This window comes from Galeopterus variegatus, unplaced genomic scaffold, assembly GCF_000696425.1.
Source record: "Galeopterus variegatus unplaced genomic scaffold, G_variegatus-3.0.2 Scaffold147, whole genome shotgun sequence".
Taxonomy (NCBI): domain Eukaryota; kingdom Metazoa; phylum Chordata; class Mammalia; order Dermoptera; family Cynocephalidae; genus Galeopterus; species Galeopterus variegatus.
In genome coordinates, this window is record NW_007726258.1 from 340,373 (window position 1) to 359,684 (window position 19,312).

Below are 19,312 nucleotides of genomic sequence, written 5' to 3' on the forward strand. Positions count from 1 at the left end.
CAGTAGGAAGGTGGAAGGATAAGAGGTTGCGTTTACAAAGGCAGCTGCTGGCATTTGAGATTACTGAGCAGCAGCCAAGATCTTTGTATCCCCTTCAGGAGTGAATCCTGCTCCAAAGCACTTTTCTCAATGCCTTCACAGAGTAGGCAGTGAATAGTCAATGAAGTGAATTTGTTTAGCTTTTCATAACCACTAAAACTATCCAACAAAAGAGTATCTGAGGGAAAAATAAATATTTAAATCATAGCTCAATAACCACTTCTCATAAAATTCTTAAGCAGAACATACTCAAATAGCTCAGTAAGACCAACATGAAGATTTTACCTTTATCAAGATCTTCACCAACAGAACCAGGGCCTTCACTATAAAAACGTTTTGCAAACTCCACTATCTGAAATCTGTAGTTCATTATTTCACCTCGAGTAATCTGAAAAAAGCAAGGTTACATCAATTTAGCCCAATATACATTTTTCAATATCTTTACTTAGAAAGTAAAATTTAAAAGGTACCTCTGTGAAAGTTTTCTTTATGCCTCCAAGAGCATGTTCCATATTCAATGAATCATTAAACAGATTTAACCACATGTTCTCAATATTTTCAACCAGTTCACTCTCTGCCTCAGAAGGCTAATTTTAAAAAAAAAAAATTATCAATATACAATGTAGTTGATTTTCATGTCCCTTTACCTTTCACCCCTCCCACTCCCCCACATGACCTGGTTAAAAAAAAGAAAAAAAAAATTTTTTATTTTAAATAAATACATAAAAGAACAAACAATAAATGATCAGCAATTTGGAACTGAAATTTCTGGTCAAAGCTACTTTCCAGGGACTTCTGCTTCTGTTAATAGCAGACTACATGATCTGAGCCAACTGAAAATCTGGTTGAAATATTAATATTATATTTTTATAATTAAAATAAAATCAGGATAGAATCATTTTTTAAAATAAATAGAAAGAGATACCCCAGAGAGATAAGCCCCTCACAAACTAAAGCCCAGCATCAAATCAACTTAATCTCTGATTAGAATAAGGTTATATTTGGCTTACTAATGTAACCAGTTGTGCGGTCTGTCTGTTAGAAGAAAAATAAATTTCCTCTGATGAAATATAGCATAATCTAAGGCCTCCAATTCTCTCTACAATTTATCACATAGAATGTTGAGAATGCAATAAGATACAGAATATACATTCTTTTCATCAGCACACAGAACATTCTCCTGGATAAACCACGTTAGGTCACAAATCAAGTCTCAGCAAATTTTTAAAAACTGAAATCATTCCATGTATCTTTCCAGACCACAATAAAAAATAGCAGGCATATAAAGATACGAAAGGACTTAAATGAAACCAAGAGATTCACAGACACAATAATGCAGTTATAAAACACAGAATTTAAAATAATTTTACTTAAAGGAAATAAAAGACAGAAACAAAATTGAGAATTTTGGCAGAGAACAGGAAATTGTGTTTAAAATGGCAATTCTAGAAATAACAATTACAGTGCCTGAAATTAAGAGGTCAAAGGATTGGTTAAGGAAACAGTTACAGGAGATGAGACATAACTCAATAGAAAAGTAATGAACCCGGGCCGGCCTGGTGGCGCACTGCTATAGTGCGCCGCTTGGGAGCGTGGCGGCGCTCCCGCCAAGGGTTCGGATCCCACATACAGACTGGTTCCCGCTCACTGGCTGAGCAAGGGGCGGGCGCAGCACTGAGGGTTGCGATCCCATTGCCGGTCCCGGTCCGGTATGGGCGCAACACTGAGGGTTGCGGTCCGTTGCCGGGCACGAAAAAAGACAAAAAGGGAAAAAAAAAAAAGAAAAGTAATGAACTGAAAGACTAGGTCAAAGTATCCAGGATGAACCACAGAAAGAAAAGACAGACAAGAATATAAGATGTATAGGGTATTAGAGAGAAGGTCTAAGATATGTAGAATTGGAGTTTCAGAAAAGAATAGAATAAAGCAAAGCTGTTAATTGTCCAAAACTAGGTAAAGACACCAACCTGTAGATTTTAAAAGTACTACAAATCCCAACCAGGATTAAAAATAATAATAATAATAACAGTTATATCATATTAAAACTGCCAAAAACCAAAGACAGAAAAAAAATCTTAAAAGCAGACAAAGGCTCCTGACCCAGGGTGGTGGGGGGCCCAAGGACCTCAGTCATGCCCCACTGACATCTGCAACCAGCCTAGTGACAAGCACCAAGCCACCACAGGAAGCACCCTAGGCTCCCAAGCTGGGGTGCTGGAGGGCCAATGTCAATGATCACCGAGCTGCCACCAGAAACCCCCTGGTCTCCCCTGCCAAAATGAGGGGGGTGCCACAGGCGTCAACCAATCTCCCCTTCTTCCTACTCCTCCCACCCTATATCCTTCCTCTTTCCCCTTTCCCCTTCCCCCCAAATGCTCCTCAACAACTTAGAATGTAAAAAAAATAATAATGATGATAAATAAATTTTTTTTTAAAAAAGCAGACTACCAGACTACCTTCAAATGGAGCAGCAAAAAGACTTACAGTTGACTTATCAGTAGAAACATCAGAAGCCAGAAGATGATGGAATAACATCTATACTTAGAGAGGACCAAGAAAACCAAAAGTTGGTGTTTCAAAAAGACTAATAAACTAAGCATTTGTAAGGATGTGGAGCAACTAAAACTCTTATACATGCTGGTGTGAGTGTAAATTGGTGCCATTGGTTTGGAAAACTAGCAGAATCTAGTAAAGCTAAACATACGAATGTCCTATAACCCAGCAATTCCATGTCTAGACTTATATCCAACAGAGATGGACACATATATAAATTCACCAAAAATATATACTAATATGATCATAGAAGTACTACTCATAATACACAAACATTGGAAATAGTCCAAATATCCTTTGGTGATATATTCACACAATGGAATATTATACAGCAATGACAATGAATAAACTATTGCTACAGGCAATGATAATGAATAAATCCCAAAAATGTAAAATTGAATGAGAAAAAGACAGACACAAAAGAATACACACTATTATTTGATTTATATAGAGTTCAAAAACAGGCAAATGTTGGGGCCGGCCCGGTGGCGCACTGGATAGTGCGCCGCTTGGGAAGCGCGGCAGCGCTCCCGTCCGAGGGTTCGGATCCCACGTACAGACCGGCTCCCGCTCACTGGCTGAGCGAGGCGCGGGAGCAACGCCGAGGCTTGCGATCCCGTCGCCGGTCCCCGGTCCGGTACGGGAGCAACACTGAGGGTTGCGATCCGTTGCCGGACATGGAAAAAAGACAAAAAGACAAAAAAAAAAAAAAAAAACAGGCAAATGTAATCTACAGTGTTAGACATCCAGGTAGTACTTACCGCTACGAGAAGGTGGTGACTGGAAGGGAGAATGGGAGGGGCTTGTGGGATGTTGGGAATGTTCTATTCCTTAATGAGTGCTGACTACAAGGGGTATTCACTCTGTGAAAATTTATCAAGGTATATACACTTATGATTTGTTTACTTTTCTTTATGTATGTCATGCATCAATAAAGGTTATAAAACTAATCAAATTGATAAACCTCAGGTGAGTCTGATCAAGAAAATAAAATAGATAAAGCACAAATAACCAATAGCAGGACTGAAAATGGCAACATCATTACATGTCCTGCAGCCATCATCAAGAATATGAAAATTCCTATGGAAATAAATTTGAGAATTTAGATGTGATGGTACAATTCTTTGAAAAATAAATAACCTTCAAAAAAAGTAATCAAGGGCCAGCCCGGTGGCGCACTCAGTAGAGTGCGGCGCTTGGGAGCACGGCGGCGCTCCCACCGAGGGTTCGGATCCCATATAGAGACCAGTCCGCTCACTGGTTGAGCGCGGTGCGGGCGCGACACCGAGGGTTGCGATTCCGTTACCAGTCACGAAAAAAGACAAAAAGGAAAAAAAAAAAAAGTAATCAAGAAGTAGAAAATCTGAAGAATCCTATTGCCATTTTTAAAAACTGAATCAGTAATCAAATCTTTACACATAGAAACACATACACACATACATCCTCCAGTATCAGATTCAAAGAAGTTATTCCAATTCCAGTCTTACACTAACCTCATCTAGAGAATAGAAACTTTTAGTAGACTTCCCCATACATTTTACAAGGCCTACATAACCTTCATATGAAAATCCAACAAACACAAAGGCCTGTCTTTCAAAATTACAGACTAATCTTACACAAGAACATAGATGCAAAAATCCTAATCATAACATTAGCAAACTCAATCCAGAAATATATTAAAAAGAAGATAGATGGTATATGGTTTAACATTAGACTACTAAAGGAGAAAAGCCATATTACCATTTCAATAGATACAGAAATGATTGATAAAATCCAAAATCCTATAAAAACAAACAAACAAACAAAAACTCTTAAACTCACACTAGAAGGGAACTTCCTTGATCCAAACTGTTTTTACTCACATTTCTGACACCAAATGGATGGGTTTCTTCCACATCAACAATTATTCAATTTTCCAGACACCAAATGGATGTCCTATAATTCAACTGAATTCTGACAGTAACTACCCAGAGTTAGTGTCAGACTCCACACATTTAAGGGTTCAGACCCACAAGACTGCCCTCATTTCAGATGCCTGTTGCAAGTATACTCAGGGTACCCAGACTTCTGTCTGACTTGGTTACAAAGTTAGGGGTCCCCAGGTTCAACAGCTTGCTAAAATGGCTCACAGAACTCAGAAAGGCTCTTTACTTACTATCACCAGATTATTATAAAGGACACAACTCAGGAACAGCCAAGTGGAAGACATGCATAGACCAAGGTATGGGATGGGGGGAGGTGCAAGGAGCTTCCATGCCCTCTCTGGACACATTACTGTCTCGGCACTTTGATGTGCTCAATAACTTGGAAGCTCTTCAAATCACATTATTTAGGGGTTTCTATGGAGGTTTCATTATATAGACATGATTGATTAAGTCATTGGCCATTGGTGGCCCCCAGTTTCCAGCTCCTCCCTCCTCTGGTGGGGTGGGTGAGGGTGGGTGCCTGAAAGTTGCAAACTTCTGATCATGCCTTGGTCTTTCCAGCAACCAGCCCCCACCCTGAAGCTATCTGGAGACCCCAGCCACCAGTCATCTTATCAACATACAAAAGACACTCTTATCACTCCAGAGATTCCAAGGGTTTTAGGAACAAAGCACCAGGGACAAAGACCAAATATTACAACAAAAGATGTTTCTATGACCCCTATCACTTAGAAAATTACAAGTGTTTTAGGAGCTGTGTCAGAAACCGGGGACAAAGACCAAATCTTTTATTCCTTATTTTATCATTCTTGACCTAATGAAAAGGTATTTACCAAAAAACACACAGCAATTATCACATTCAATGATAAAATGCCAAAAGCTTTTCCTCCTAGATCAAGAACAAGACAAGGATTTACTCTCCCACCCCTTTTATTCAACCCTGTACAGGAAGTCCTACCTAGAGTCATAAGGCAAGAAAAATAAATAAAAGATATAAGAATTAAAAAAAACCGAAAATGTCAATATTCATGGATAATATGATGTGTGCTAGAAAATCCAAAGCAATCTATGGATAAAAAGTGATTAAAATTAACAATTTGTGAACTATAAAAAAATTGTGCAAATAGTAATTGTATTTCTACATAATAGCAACAAAAAAAATGAAACTAAAAATATCAATTATAAGAGCATCTAAAAATAGCAAGAACTGGGCCGGCCCGGTGGCGCACTGGATAGTGCGCCGCTTGGGAAGCGCGGCGGCGCTCCTGTCCGGGGGTTCAGATCCCATATGCAGACCGGTTCCCGCTCACTGGCTGAGCGAGGCGCGGGAGCAACACCGAGGCTTGCAATCCCGTTGCCGGTCCCCGGTCCGGTACGGGGGCAACACTGAGGGTTGCGATCCGTTGCCGGACACGGAAAAAAGACAAAAGACAAAAAAATAAAAAATAAAAAAAATAAAAATAAAAATAGCAAGAACCTAGAAAGAAATCTGGCAAAAGATGTGTAAGATCTCTATGGGGAAAATTATAAAATTTTACTGGGAGACCTTAAAGAAGACCTAAAGAAGGAGAGGAAAAACATGTTCATGGATAAGAAAATTCAATGTTATAAGTGTGTCCATTCATCCCAAATTAATCTATAGAATCAGTGCAATCCAAATCAAAATATCAATAATTGTTGTTGGAATTTGACACGCTGATTCTTTGTGTGTGTGACACATTGCACACTGTGCAAAATTCTTTGTTACAGTGATTCTTCTATTATTTCTGTGATATAAACCAGATGAAGTAAAGTCAGACAAAATCTTCTTGGCCAAGGGAGAAATGCAAAAAGGGAAGAAACAAATAGCTATTGTAAATCTGGATCCCAGCATTTATTTGTTTGACTGCTTCAAACAACAGCGTTCCTGGTGGTCTAGTAGTCAGGATGTGTCACGGTCAAACACCTTCACTGAGCAGTAGACCTGGGCTGGAAGCTACAGATCCCCTTATCAGAAAAACGCACAATATGAAAACTTTCTCATACAATTTCAGGAAGAGCCCAGACCCCCACAAACTCATCCATGGACTTCAAAAGGTCTTTGGAACCCACATTTAGCAATCCTAAACAAAGCAAGATTAATCAAATTATTATCTTCTACCAGTTTCTTTTATCTTACAACTCTCTGTCTCTCTATTTTTGCAAGAGCTCTGTATTTATTAAAAGAAATTAACTAACATTAAAAAAAAGAAGAAGAAGAAAGGAAGAATTGAATTGGTGTGCAGTTATAGACTAGTCTACAAAAATACTAGTTGAGCCACACAAGATCAAAAAATAAGTTCTAAGTTTCATTATTCTAAATAACTGTGGGGTTGTTTTACATTCACAATGTGTTACTTAAAGTCACTTATTTGGAAACAAATCTATGGCAGTGTCCTTGAGAAGTATTTCTGAAAAGGGTCAACCCAACTGTAAAGTGCATTGGAAAAGAAAAGTTGACTTACGAAGATATTATACATTGCCATGGTACGATATCGCTCCTGGACGTCACGGTATCTTAGCTCCATGACTAAAGATTTACTTCTAATTTCTGAAATTGTTGTAAGGACAAACTTGAGATCTTCAAGGGTACTGGGGCTCTTTTTAAGGTTTTTAGCCAGGTGCTATAAAAGAAAGTTCAAAAGATACTAAATAAACATAGAGGATGCAGTAACAGTACAAATAAAGACCAACCTTCATGAAAAGTAGTTTTAATTTAACCCAGTGATGAGTACCTCCATCTCTTCGTGCAGATTATAAAGTTCCTCCTTGGCTGATTCATTGAGAAGTTTTCCGAGTGAAATCACCCAGGACTTGGCATTTTCCTGCACTGTGTTTGCCAGAGGTGCTAGTTGAAGCCTAACGCAGTGTTCGTCCTTGATTAAAGGGTGGCGCATGACTTCATAGGCTATCTTGGAATAGAACTGCAACTTTTCATCATACAATATACAAGGAGGTTTCCTAGCAGCAAATTTCTCCATCACAATAGCTTTGTCCAATTTCCAGAGAGGTCGATAGCGCTTCCATTTTTGTAGATACTTCATAAGATTGATCAGAATCCTGTGGACATTTTGGGGAATCATCACAGCATATTCAGCTATCTGAGGGTTCAGACAAATATCATTGTAAAAGCTTATTATAACAACTTCTTCTTCCTCCCCCTTCAGAGGAGGGCATGCTATGCAGCTTCCATTCATCCATCGAACAAAATGCTGGCAAAATAAGAATCAGGGGAAAGACAGTATTTTAGTATCTATTTTGCCTTCTATGCATGTATTAGTATTCAGTAAGAAGTCTCACTAGTAATGGGAAGTCACTTTATTACTAACAAATTGTGCTAGTCTGCAAAAATTAACAGAATCCCTTGTTCTTCCCATCAAGAGATGGAGTCAATTTCCCCCACCCCAGGCTAGCTTTGTGACTTGCCTTGGCCAGTGGAAAGGGACAAAAGTTGTCTTATGCAAGTTCCAAGCCAAGGACTCAAGAAGCCCTGCAGATTCCACTCACATGCTCCCAAAACCTTATAATCACCAGTTGAATGCATTTGAGCTAGCCTACCAGGTGATGACGAGCCCTACACAGGAGAACCAAGCTGCCCCAGCCAACAGCCCCCCAATCGTCAGAGCTGGGATTGAGGTCAGCAACTGCTAGACACATGAGTGAACATAGCCAAGACCAGAAGAACCGCTCAGCAGAACCCAGCCCACAGAACCAGGAGCTAAAAAAAATATTGTTTTAAGCCACTAAGGCTCAAAGCAGCTTGTAATGCAATAAAAGCTAACTATACTATGGATGAATAAAACATTTGTTTCCATATTTACAGATGAAGAAATACAGAGGCTCAGGCAAATTGATGGCCCAGTGTCCCAGAACAAATCTGCTACTTTGACATCTCTCTGCTGCATAGTCAAGGCTCTCTTTTCTTTTAATCCAATGTGATTCACAGTAGCAAACCACAGGTGGGTTACATATAAATTCTCTGAACCGCAGCTTTCCCATTCGTAAAATGTGAATAAAAATGACCACTTCTACTATTAATATTACTACATATAGTAATACTAATACTAATACTAATAGCTAACATTTATTTAGAGCTATTAATAGCCAACTCTCTGCACATGTTGTATCATTTAATCCTCTCAACAGCTCTAGATAGTGGATAGAACCATCATCTCCACTTCGGAGATGAGGTAATTCAGATCTTAGTTAAAAACTTTTGCTTGTTTTTTTCAGCCATGAAATATGAATCCTGAACATCAAAGAGAAGTGACAATTAAGACATATTGTTACCTAGTCATATATGTTTATTTGCAGAGGTTTTTTTTAATGAAATATACTTCTAACATTTTCCAAGAGGATAGGTAAAGATTCCTTTCATTTAAAAGAAAAGGAAAAAATTTATGAAGATCAAATAATACAGGCTTCATCAAAAGCCTCAAATCCATCTACTAGTAACGAGGAAAGTTAAACTGGCATAAAACGTTGTGATTAATATTCATAATGATTTATAGACTGTCTTTCCTACTTAGTTACCACTTGGAAATTGTTTTGGCTGCCTGCACAAAGACTCAGTGATGCAACGCCTATAAGTTAAGAGAATTCATACAACAGAGGCTTAATAAATAAGTGTATTAGCAAATATTATAAAATATGTACAATTTACTCATTAATTTCCAAGTACAGTGAAGTGAAATTCCCTATTTCTGATATCCGTACTTATTTTTAGGCCTGAAATATGTCTGACTTGCTAGACAAACCAAGATGTCAGTGTGTACAGGGGGTGTGGGGTCTCTTATCCACAAAGATGACCCTATTTTCCCATTTTTGGCAAGACATAAACTTTGGGTTATTGCCAATAGACACTCACTCAAAAAACATTCTCTGAGATCCAATTATAGGCTAGATGCTCTTCTCAGAGCTGGGAATCGAAAAATGGACAAAACACTCAACGTCTGTGTTCTCGTAGAACGTGCATTCTCGTGGCCTGAGACAGTCGACAGATAAATGAGCAGGTGAATAAATAAGAAAAGGCCAGACAGCGAGAGGTGGTAGGAAGAAGATGGAGTGGGGTGATATGAGAGAGAACAAGGAGGAGCCAGCAAGTGAAGGTCGGGGCAGAATGTTCCAGGCACAGGGAACAGCTAATGCGACCATTTCGAGAGGAACTAGTGTCACCTGCTGGAGGTATAAAAAGACAGCCAATGAAGCCAGCGCATGCTGGAGCATGACACAGGTGGGAACTGAGATCAGAAAGGCAGGCAGGTGGTAGATAGAGGAAGGCCCCATAGACCATGCGAAGATGTTTGGATGATGTTCTAAGTGTAACTAAAGGTCATTAGGGGGATGGGGGCTGAGAGGGTTTACACAGGGATGGCATAATATGATTTGTATTTTTAAAAGATAATCCTGGACACCAGTGGTAGAAAATGGACCGCAGGAACATCACAGCAATCGTCCAGGAGAGGGGAGTGGCAACTTGGGATGGGATGGTAACGTGGAAACAGAGAAGAGGACAGATTGGAGGGAAGTCAACCCCACTTACCGATGGGCTGGTTGTGGGTGGGGGAGAAAAACAAGGAATCAAATGGCTTCTAGGTTTCTGGCTAAAACAACTGGGTGGATGTTGATGCCACTTCCCAAAGTGGGAAAACTAGGGCAGGGCAAGGTCGCAGGATTGGATATCAATAATTCCATCTTGGACAGGCCAAGTCTAAGGTTCAAGGGGAGACATCAAGTAGGCAAAAATGTAGAAAAGTGTGGTGTGCTGCAGAGAGTCTGGGTGGAGGTGGAAACGCAGTGGTCCTTTCCACGACAGTGGTGGTCAAAGCTGGGGGACTGGTTGTGATTAAGTAGAGAGGGAAGCTGAAGAGAGAAGGAAACGGAGCCAGGATCAGCACTGGGACGCTCCCAAATGTAGTGCTGTACAGAGGAGGAGCCAGGGAAAGATCGAGGACAGAAGTGGAACCCCGTTCTCCACCTCCTCGGTAACCTGCTTTCAACACCGAAGGGCCCCGCCATCTGTGATGAGAAGCCACCTGAGAAACAACACAGACTTTTCTGCCCTTACCTTGGTGATCTCCACGCAATTTCGGACACAATGGACGCACATTTTGTCAATCTCATTTGCATTGGGATGAAGGATGATCTCAGGAGAAGTCAAAATGGTTTCAGTTTGGAACAAAGGGACACTTCCGAGGATTAAAGAATTAAAAGACTGCAAATTCCTAAGAGGGATTAATGAAAAAGACTCAGTACTCACCATAATGAAATACACCAAACAATTAATGGAAATATCTAGAGTCACAAAAGTCACAGGTCACAAGCCTACTACAAGGAATAACACACTACGGAGCTGTCATGGACAGTTTGAGGTGAGTTTTATGACATATTCTTTTTGTGTGTAGTAAATTTATTTTTAAAAATAGTTCATTTCTACTTTGAGGAAGTTGAATACCTACTGGTTGAAAAATAAATAATAATATGATGACTTCCAAATGCTGTCCAACTCTGGTTCAGGAGAAAGGAACACTCCCATCCCTGCCCAACTACCCCACATGGCTCTATCCTTTCTGGGATCAAATTGCAGGTGACACTCTGAGATGGAACATTTCATTAGCTTCCAAACCAGTCCCCCTGCTTCCCCTCTCTCCCCCGCCCCCGGGGCCCCCATCCAGGAATCCATATGTCAGCCAAAGAGATTTTTTTTAAAACATTTAATGCCTATCCCCTCTCCCCTTACCCTTACCAGTCTCTAGTAAACACTATTCTACTCTCTACTTCTATGAGATCAACTTTTCTAGCTTCCACATATGAGTGAGAACACACAGTACTTCTCTTTCTGCGCCTGGCTTATTTCACTTATAATTTTCTCCAAACTCATCCACATTGGCAAATGGCAGGGAGAGGGTGGTTGATGGATACAAAACTGCAGCAAGACAGGAAGAATAAATTTTATTGTTCTCTGGCACTATAGGGAGACTACAGTTAACAACATATTATATAATTTCAAATTGCTAGTAGAGAGAATTTTTTTTCTTTTTTTTTTTTTTTGGCAGTTGGCCCATATGGCAATCCAAACCCCCTTGACCTTGGTGTTATAACACCGTGCTCTAACCAAGTGAGCTAACCGGTCAGCCCATAGTAGAGTGAATTTTGAATGTTCCCAACACAAAGAAATGACAAATGTTTCCCCAAAAGCACAGGCAACCAAAGGAAAAATAAACAAATGAAACTATATCAAACTAAAAAGCTTCTGCACAGCAAAAGAAACAATCAACAGAGTGAAGAGACAACCAACAGAGTAGGAGAAAATATTTACAAAATATACATCTGACAAAGGATTAATATCCAGAATATACAAGGAACTCAAACAACTTTACAGCAAAAAAAACAAATAACCCAATTTAAAAATGGGCAAAGGAGCTGAATAGGCATTTCTCAAAGAAAGATATACGAATGGCCAACAGACACATGAAAAAATGCTCAACATCACTCAGCATTCAGGAAATGCAAATCAAAACCACTTTGAGGGTNTGAGGGTTGCGATCCGTTGCCGGTCACAAAAAAAGACAAAAAGGAAAAAAAAAAAAAAAACCACTTTGAGATACCATCTCACCCCAGTTAGGATGGCTAAAATCCAAAAGACTGATAATGATAAGTGCTGGTGAGGTTGCAGAGAAAAAGGAACTCTCGTACACTGTTGGTGGGGCTGCAATGGTGCAGCCTCTGTGGAAAATGGTATGGAGGTTCCTCAAACAATTGCAGATAGATCTACCCTATGACCCAGCTATCCCACTGCTGGGAATATGCCCAGAGGAATGGAAATTGTCATGTCGAAGGTATATCTGTATTCCCATGTTCATTGCAGCACTCTTTACAATAGCCAAGAGTTGGAACCAGCCCAAATGTCTGTCATCTGATGAGTGGATACGGAAACTGTGGTATATCTACACAATGGAATACTACTCTGCTATAAAAAAGAATGAAATACTACCATCTGCAACCACATGGATGGACTTAGAGAAAATTATATTAAGTGAAACAAGTCAGGCACAGAAAGAGAAATACCACATGTTCTCACTTATTTGTGGGAGATTAAATAAATAAATATACAAACAAATAAAGGGGGGGAAGACATAACAATCACAACAATTCCTTGAACTTGTTAAGACAAGTGAACAGATTTGATGTAGTTGGCGGAGAGAGGAAGGGGGAAAGAGGAATGGGTAAGGGGACACAAAAATCAACTACAGTGATATTGTGAAGTTAAAATAAAATTTCAAAAATTTAAAAATTAAAAAAAAAGAAATGACAAATGTTTGAGTTGATGGATATGTTAATTACCCTGATATGATCATTGCACACCATATACCTGTACCCAAATATCACGTTTTACCCCATAAATATATATAATTATCATGTCAATTAAGAAAAAAATTTTAATTGAAAAAAGTTGTTAGAAATAAAATAAATAAAAATAAAACATTAATTCCTCTCTCTCTCACCAGCTGAAAACACTCCAATAGCCTCTCGCTGCTCTCAGAATAAAAGGCAAGCTCCTCACCACGACTGCCCAGGCTCTTGGTGACTTGATCCAGCCCCTGCTCCCTCTCCAGCTTCACTCTAGTCTTTCCTTCCTTCTGTTCTGTCCACCAGCCAAAGACCCACCTGTGGGTCTTTACACCAGCTCTCGTCTTCCCCCAGACGGGTCCTCATCTTCAGTTCTCAGATAAAATGTGGCCTTTCCGTGGCCTTTCTTGACCACCCAATCACATCAGTCCCTCCATTCTCTCCCCAGCACATTATTCTGCTCGACTTCTTTCAAAGAAATCATCTCATTTAGGTCTGTTTCCTTGTGTCTTGCCTCTCTCCCTGTGAGGATGGAGAAGCTCCAGGAGGACAGGGTCCTTGTCTGTGACCAGGGTCTAGTCCAGAGCCTGTCACATAACAGGCTCTAATAAACACTGAAAGGATGGATGGATGGATGGATGGATGGATGGATGGATGGATGGATGGATGGATAGATGGATAAATGAATGGATGGGCTGAGGGAAAACAGCATATTAGAAAGGGAAACACTATGTGAGGTAGCTCCAATATAAGGGGCTGCTTTAGGAGTCTAAGTTACAAGCAACAACAAAAAAATAAATAAAATATGTAGAAAACAGATTTATTTAAAGGATCAACTTAGTGAAGTTTGTCAAACTGGGTCCAAAAAACAAGAAGACCAAAGGTCTTCATTTTATTTATTAATGCATCTTTCCAGAGTGGTTTTTAGCAGCTCACAAGGATACTTTAACTGCAGTAAGAGACTCAAAGTGGGGTAAAATAAGAAAAGAAGAAGACATAACCAGAGAGTTGGTGACATGACACTGAAGTCAGACTGCCCAGGTTCAAATCGTAGCAATTCCTCTTACTGGCTGTGTGGCCACAGGCAAGTCACTTAACCTTCCAATAGCCTGTGTCCTTGTCCGTAAAACGGTGATGAGAATCGTAAAGAGCATAGCACAGAGTCTGGTGCAGGGTGAGCTTTCCTACATGTTAGCTTTACAAATATATAAACGTAGAGTCAAGAATGATACTAAAAATGCAAATCATAAATACCTACACACTTTTGCACTCAGGCTACAAATTTGGTTCTAAGCTTCCTAGCAGCCAAGGAGCAAGGGAAAGCCATGAAGTCAACTATTCAGTGTCCCAAGCCATTTAGAAATAAAACAAAAAGGGGCCGGCCCGGTGGCACACTGCTACAATGCACCACTTGGGAGCGTGACGGCGCTCCCGCCGAGGGTTCAGATCCCACATACAGACTGGCCACTCACTGGCTGAGCGAGGTGCGGGCGCAACGCCGAGGGTTGCGATCCCGTTGCCGGTCCCGGTCCGGTACAGGCACGACACTGAGGGTTGCGATCCATTGCCAGTCACGAAAAAAGACAAAAAAAAGGGAAAAAAAAGAAAGAAAGAAAACAAAAAATGAAAGAGAAAAAAAGAAACACTTTCTCGGGGAGCTAAGTTCAAATGGGAAATCAGAGAAATTTCTTCTGGGGTTCTTCATCAAGACATTGTGTGTTGAAATGAATGCCACCCTTAACAATATGGATGTAATCGTAACAGTGATGAATTTCATAGGCTGGTCTCTTAGAATGATCCTAAGCTGCCAACTTAGGACACCCATCCAACCTGGCAGCGTGTGGGCCACCAGTGCAATGAAGTCCAGGCACTCAGCTCTCAGCTGGTCTAGCTGAGCTGCTGGTCTGTGATTCCCAGGAGGAAAGGGACAGAGTCCACCGTGTCTAAGGCCAGCACACGTGATGGGAGTTCAACACAAACGTGGTGACGATTCCAGCCAAGGGTTTACATTAGACCAGCCAGGAAGAGAAAATGGGTCATGTATCCTTCAAATTGGTCTCTCTCAATATGAGTGAGAGCATTCTCTGAAATCGTGGTTAATATTGAGTGACAGATGTCCTCTGTTGCCAGTTGAATACAGACACACTATGTCCTTCAGACAGCTGAAGTGGGCAGAGGGAAAACTGCATTTTCTGAATGTTGAGGGGCCTAACAAGAACGTGAGCCGAAATGGAAACCCAAATCCCTCCATCCTACGCAGGCCCTTTGTCCAGAAAGCAGTCCTATCGTCCAACTGATAGTCATTCATTCTGTATTTTGCCACGCCCCCCGCAACTTTTACTGTCCACATAGGTAAAATATTTTAATCTAGGCACACTGTTTTTAAGACATGCAACAAAAAGATGAACTTACTTCAGGATGAGCTTTGTGAGTACCTCGTAAATTCTATTTTCCCAGTATGCATAGTAGGAGGCCAGCTTTGAGGCCTTGCCTGTGTTGGTGTGGATGACCAGCCCCTCGACTTTGGTCAGCAGAGGCCCAATGGCAAGATACCACCTGACCATGTGGTCCACATCTTTGGCCCTTTCTCGGTCAATGTGCTCGAAGAATTCTTTCACACCTATAGAGAAAGACACCTATTACATCTGCCCATGAACACAGGAAAGACATCCCTCAAAAAGCAATCCAAACATTAGGTGTATGTCCTGGAAATACAAAAAACAGTCTCTAACCTTGACGCAAAGCAGAAAACATGGCAACACCAGAATTTAAGATGCACAATCAGCAAAAAATGACAAAGTTGGAATGCTTGTTAAACGCACTAAAGCACACACCACACACACAGAAGGTGGCTTTTTATACCTTTGGGCAATCTTGTTTTTTTGAAGTCCTTGTTGACTAGTTTTGAATTCCTTACTTACTAGTCTAAGACTGCTTAGAATATCTTGTTTGAACAAGTGAATATGAGCCCATAAAAGCACAGTTTACATTACCGTTACAAAGTTGTAGACAAAAGTACTACTGATTTTCACAGACTCAAGAATTTGTAAAACTATCTAAGCAATACATGTTTTAACATGACAAAAAGTAAGAATTACCCATGATCCTTTCAAGTAAACAACTGAGATCGTTGGGAATGGTTTTATTCCGTTCGTGAAATACACACACACAACGAGGCGTCTTCAAAAAGTTTATGGAGAGATTTGTATTATCTTTTAATTCCATTTTTTCGTGAACTTCTTGAAGTGCCCTCATATATAGAAAATCACATCCAAGAGGTTTCTTACTCATTTCATAACCGGAGAACCAAGAAGTCAGATCTACCTGGGAGATCCTCGCTTTTAGGTGCCGGATATTTAAAGAGATTCACGGCCTCTATTAATGCAAGCCTGGAAGAAATGTCATCTGCGTTCTTACGAATCTGATGGACGAGAGACTCAAATTTCCCAATGGCCTGTTTGCAACGAGTTATGTAGTCAGCAATACCTTTGGAGAAAAAAAGAAAGCTCTTCGGCTTCCAACTCTGTCTTTCCATGTCCCTCCCACCCACACTGGTCACGTTAGTCCCGGCATCCCTTCACAGGAAAGACCCTGCTCATTCCAACTCCTCCAGTCTTTGAGGTGACAGAGATCCACTTAGCACCCAAAGGGACTGAGACGACGAGCCCTGTGCCCAGAATCCACCAAGCGACACATTTCTCCTGTTCAAATGTTAGCATAGTCGTGTTTTAAGTGACATGGGGAGAAAGAGCAGGTTGAGCCTGCTGTCCTGTCATAGCCATGGCTCCCTGACCCATCCACCCTACACCCACTGCCTACATCTCCTTTGGCCTGAGCTTAGAAAGGGAAACAGCAAGAATGTGAAGAGTAAACCCAGGTTAAATACTTAGGACCACGCTCACACTCTGTACCAAAAAAAAAAAAAAAAAATCTCAAAATTGATCACAGACTGAACGGTAAAACGTGCAACTATAACATTTTTAGATAAAAGAGAGAGAGAGAGAGAGAGAAAATCTTGGAGATCTAGGGGAAGGCATTAATTCTCAGACTTAACACCAAAAGCATGACCCAATAAAGGAAAAATTGATAAATTGGACTTCATCAGAATTTAAAACTTATGTTCTACAAAGACCCTCCTAAGAGAATGAGAAGACAATGTGCAGAGCAGCAGAAGATATTTGCAAACCACGTATCCAACAAAGGACAAGTATCCAGAACGTGTAACATGCTCTCAAAACTCAGCAGTTAAAACAAACGATCTACTTAGGAAATGGGCAAAAGACACTTCACCGAAGAAGACGTACAGATGGCAAGTAAGCACATGAAAAGACACTCGACATCATTCACCGTTACAGAAATGCAAATCAAAACCACAATGAGAAATCATTAAGCAGCTAGCTATCAGACGGCTAAAATAAACAAATAAATAAACAGTATCAGCCCCAGATGCTGGCCAGGATTTGAAGAAACTGAATCAACTCCTGTCCTGCTGATGGAGGTGTAAAACGGCACAGCCACCCTGTAAATCAGTGTGGCAGTTAAAAAAGAAAACTAAACCAAATATGCAGCTACCATACAACTCAGCAACTGCACTCCTGGGCATTTATCCCCCAAAAATGAAGACTCATATTCACACAAAACCCTGTACACAAATGTTTATAGCACCTTTATTCATAATATCCAGAACTGAAAACAACCTAGATATCCTTCAAAAGGTGAGTGGCTAAAAAACTATGGTACATTGATACCACCACCACAGCAAGGAAAATGAACTATTGATATACGCACCAACTTGTATGAACCTCCAGAGAAGGAGGCTGAGCAAGAAAAGCCAACCCAAAAAACATTACATAATACATTACTTCATTCATGTAATATTCTTGAAATGACAAAATTATAGAAATGGAGGACAGATTAATGGTTGCCAGGGGTTAAGGAGAGGGCAAGGATTGACTGTAATCACGTGGTGTGGAAATGTTCTGTATCTTGATTGTATCAATGTCAATAGGATGGTTGTGATATTCTTGTTTTGCAAGAAGTTTCTATTGGGGAAAACTAGGTGAAGCATACATAATGTCTCTGTAGTAATTCTTACCATAAATCTAAAATTATCTCAAAATTAAATTTTTCATTAAAAGAAAAGTAAAGATCACTTAGCTTTAGTTCAGCAGATTGTTGAAATGGTATCCCATCTTACCTTCACCCCCAACTAAAGACTGGAGGTTCATTCTACGTTCCATAAAGTGTATTTCATTAAACATTATTTGTTAACCATATCTATATACATGCAAAAATTATCATTCAAATTAAACCATCTAAAAGAATTATTGCTGCATCCCAAAGTCTAAAAGGCAATAAATAGATGAATTATATTACCTAGTGAGTTCCAGTTCAACCTCTTATATCCGGAGCTAAACACTCTGATTAATTCCTGGGAATGATTATCAAGAAGAACAGTCTCTGCCTCATTTAACATTCCTATGAGCATGTAATAATGATCCAACATACTCTGTATCCCTTCTGTGTACCTGTACATGACAGAAAAGTCATTAACACGAGGAGAATGCAAAATTAAACTCACAAAAAGCTTAATAACCTTACCAACAGATTACAAAGGACCACGAACCAGTCTACAACTTTGATCAAGAGATTTGCAGAAATTTAAAACCATGCCACTCTCCTCACTTTCCTTTTTGGAAAATACTAGTTACTTTTCTTTAAAAATGTTCTTTACGTTAACATGTAATAGTTTTATTACTATTCTTTTTAGATTGATGAATAAATCTATGTTTTAAACATTTCTTAGCTTTAATTTCTAATGTGGTAAATACTGGTAGTTATAAAATCCAAAAAATGAAAGCTTTTGGGGGGGGGTCCTCAATAATTTTTAATAGTGCAAAGGAGTTCCGAGACAGTAAAGTTTACGGCTGATTTAAGAGAAGAATCTTTTTACCTAAGGAATTTGTCCTCCTGGAGAGCAACATTTCTTGCTAATTCAGGGACAGCAAAACCCAGCTGTTCCAAGTACTTTGCTTCGTTAATGATCTCTCTGAGAGCAGGTGAGAAATTGATTGCAAAAACAGGCCCCCTTTCCGAGGTCGAAGCCTCCTCAGCCGCGGTAGAAGACTGTAGAAGAAATGTTTCATAAGCATAGGAAGGGCAGGCAGTCCAAGAAGCCGTGGGATCAAGACGCCTCGAGTGAAAAGTGAATTGAAAAAGATAAATGCAAGGCCCTTGGTCCCCCACAGACTGGGGTGCTGGCTGGAAATAGCTAAAATACATATTTTGTTTGGTGAACAAAGTTTTCAAAGTATTCAGTTTAGTCGTGAACACTTAGAAAATGGGTATTTTCACATAAAATTCCAGAATTCTGGCTTCCCTTGAAAAACTGGAAAATCTGATGATGTGTAGCAAGAATAGGCTGGAGC

The 19,312-nt window shown here is 40.0% G+C and overlaps 1 protein-coding gene across 1 annotated transcript in view; it reads right to left on the bottom strand.

Annotated features, from left to right (window-relative positions):
• DNAH10 (dynein, axonemal, heavy chain 10) overlaps window positions 1–19,312 on the bottom strand; it is a 150,365-nt gene that overhangs the window by 100,229 nt on the left and 30,824 nt on the right. Inside the window, exons 14-22 of the mRNA XM_008591330.1 lie at window positions 18,838–19,010; window positions 18,261–18,412; window positions 16,209–16,370; window positions 15,297–15,504; window positions 10,603–10,759; window positions 7,271–7,747; window positions 7,001–7,159; window positions 510–626; window positions 325–427 (exon numbers count right to left, since the gene is read on the bottom strand). Coding sequence (XP_008589552.1) covers window positions 325–427; window positions 510–626; window positions 7,001–7,159; window positions 7,271–7,747; window positions 10,603–10,759; window positions 15,297–15,504; window positions 16,209–16,370; window positions 18,261–18,412; window positions 18,838–19,010 — 1,708 coding nt within the window. The remainder of the gene's footprint in view (window positions 1–324; window positions 428–509; window positions 627–7,000; window positions 7,160–7,270; window positions 7,748–10,602; window positions 10,760–15,296; window positions 15,505–16,208; window positions 16,371–18,260; window positions 18,413–18,837; window positions 19,011–19,312) is intronic.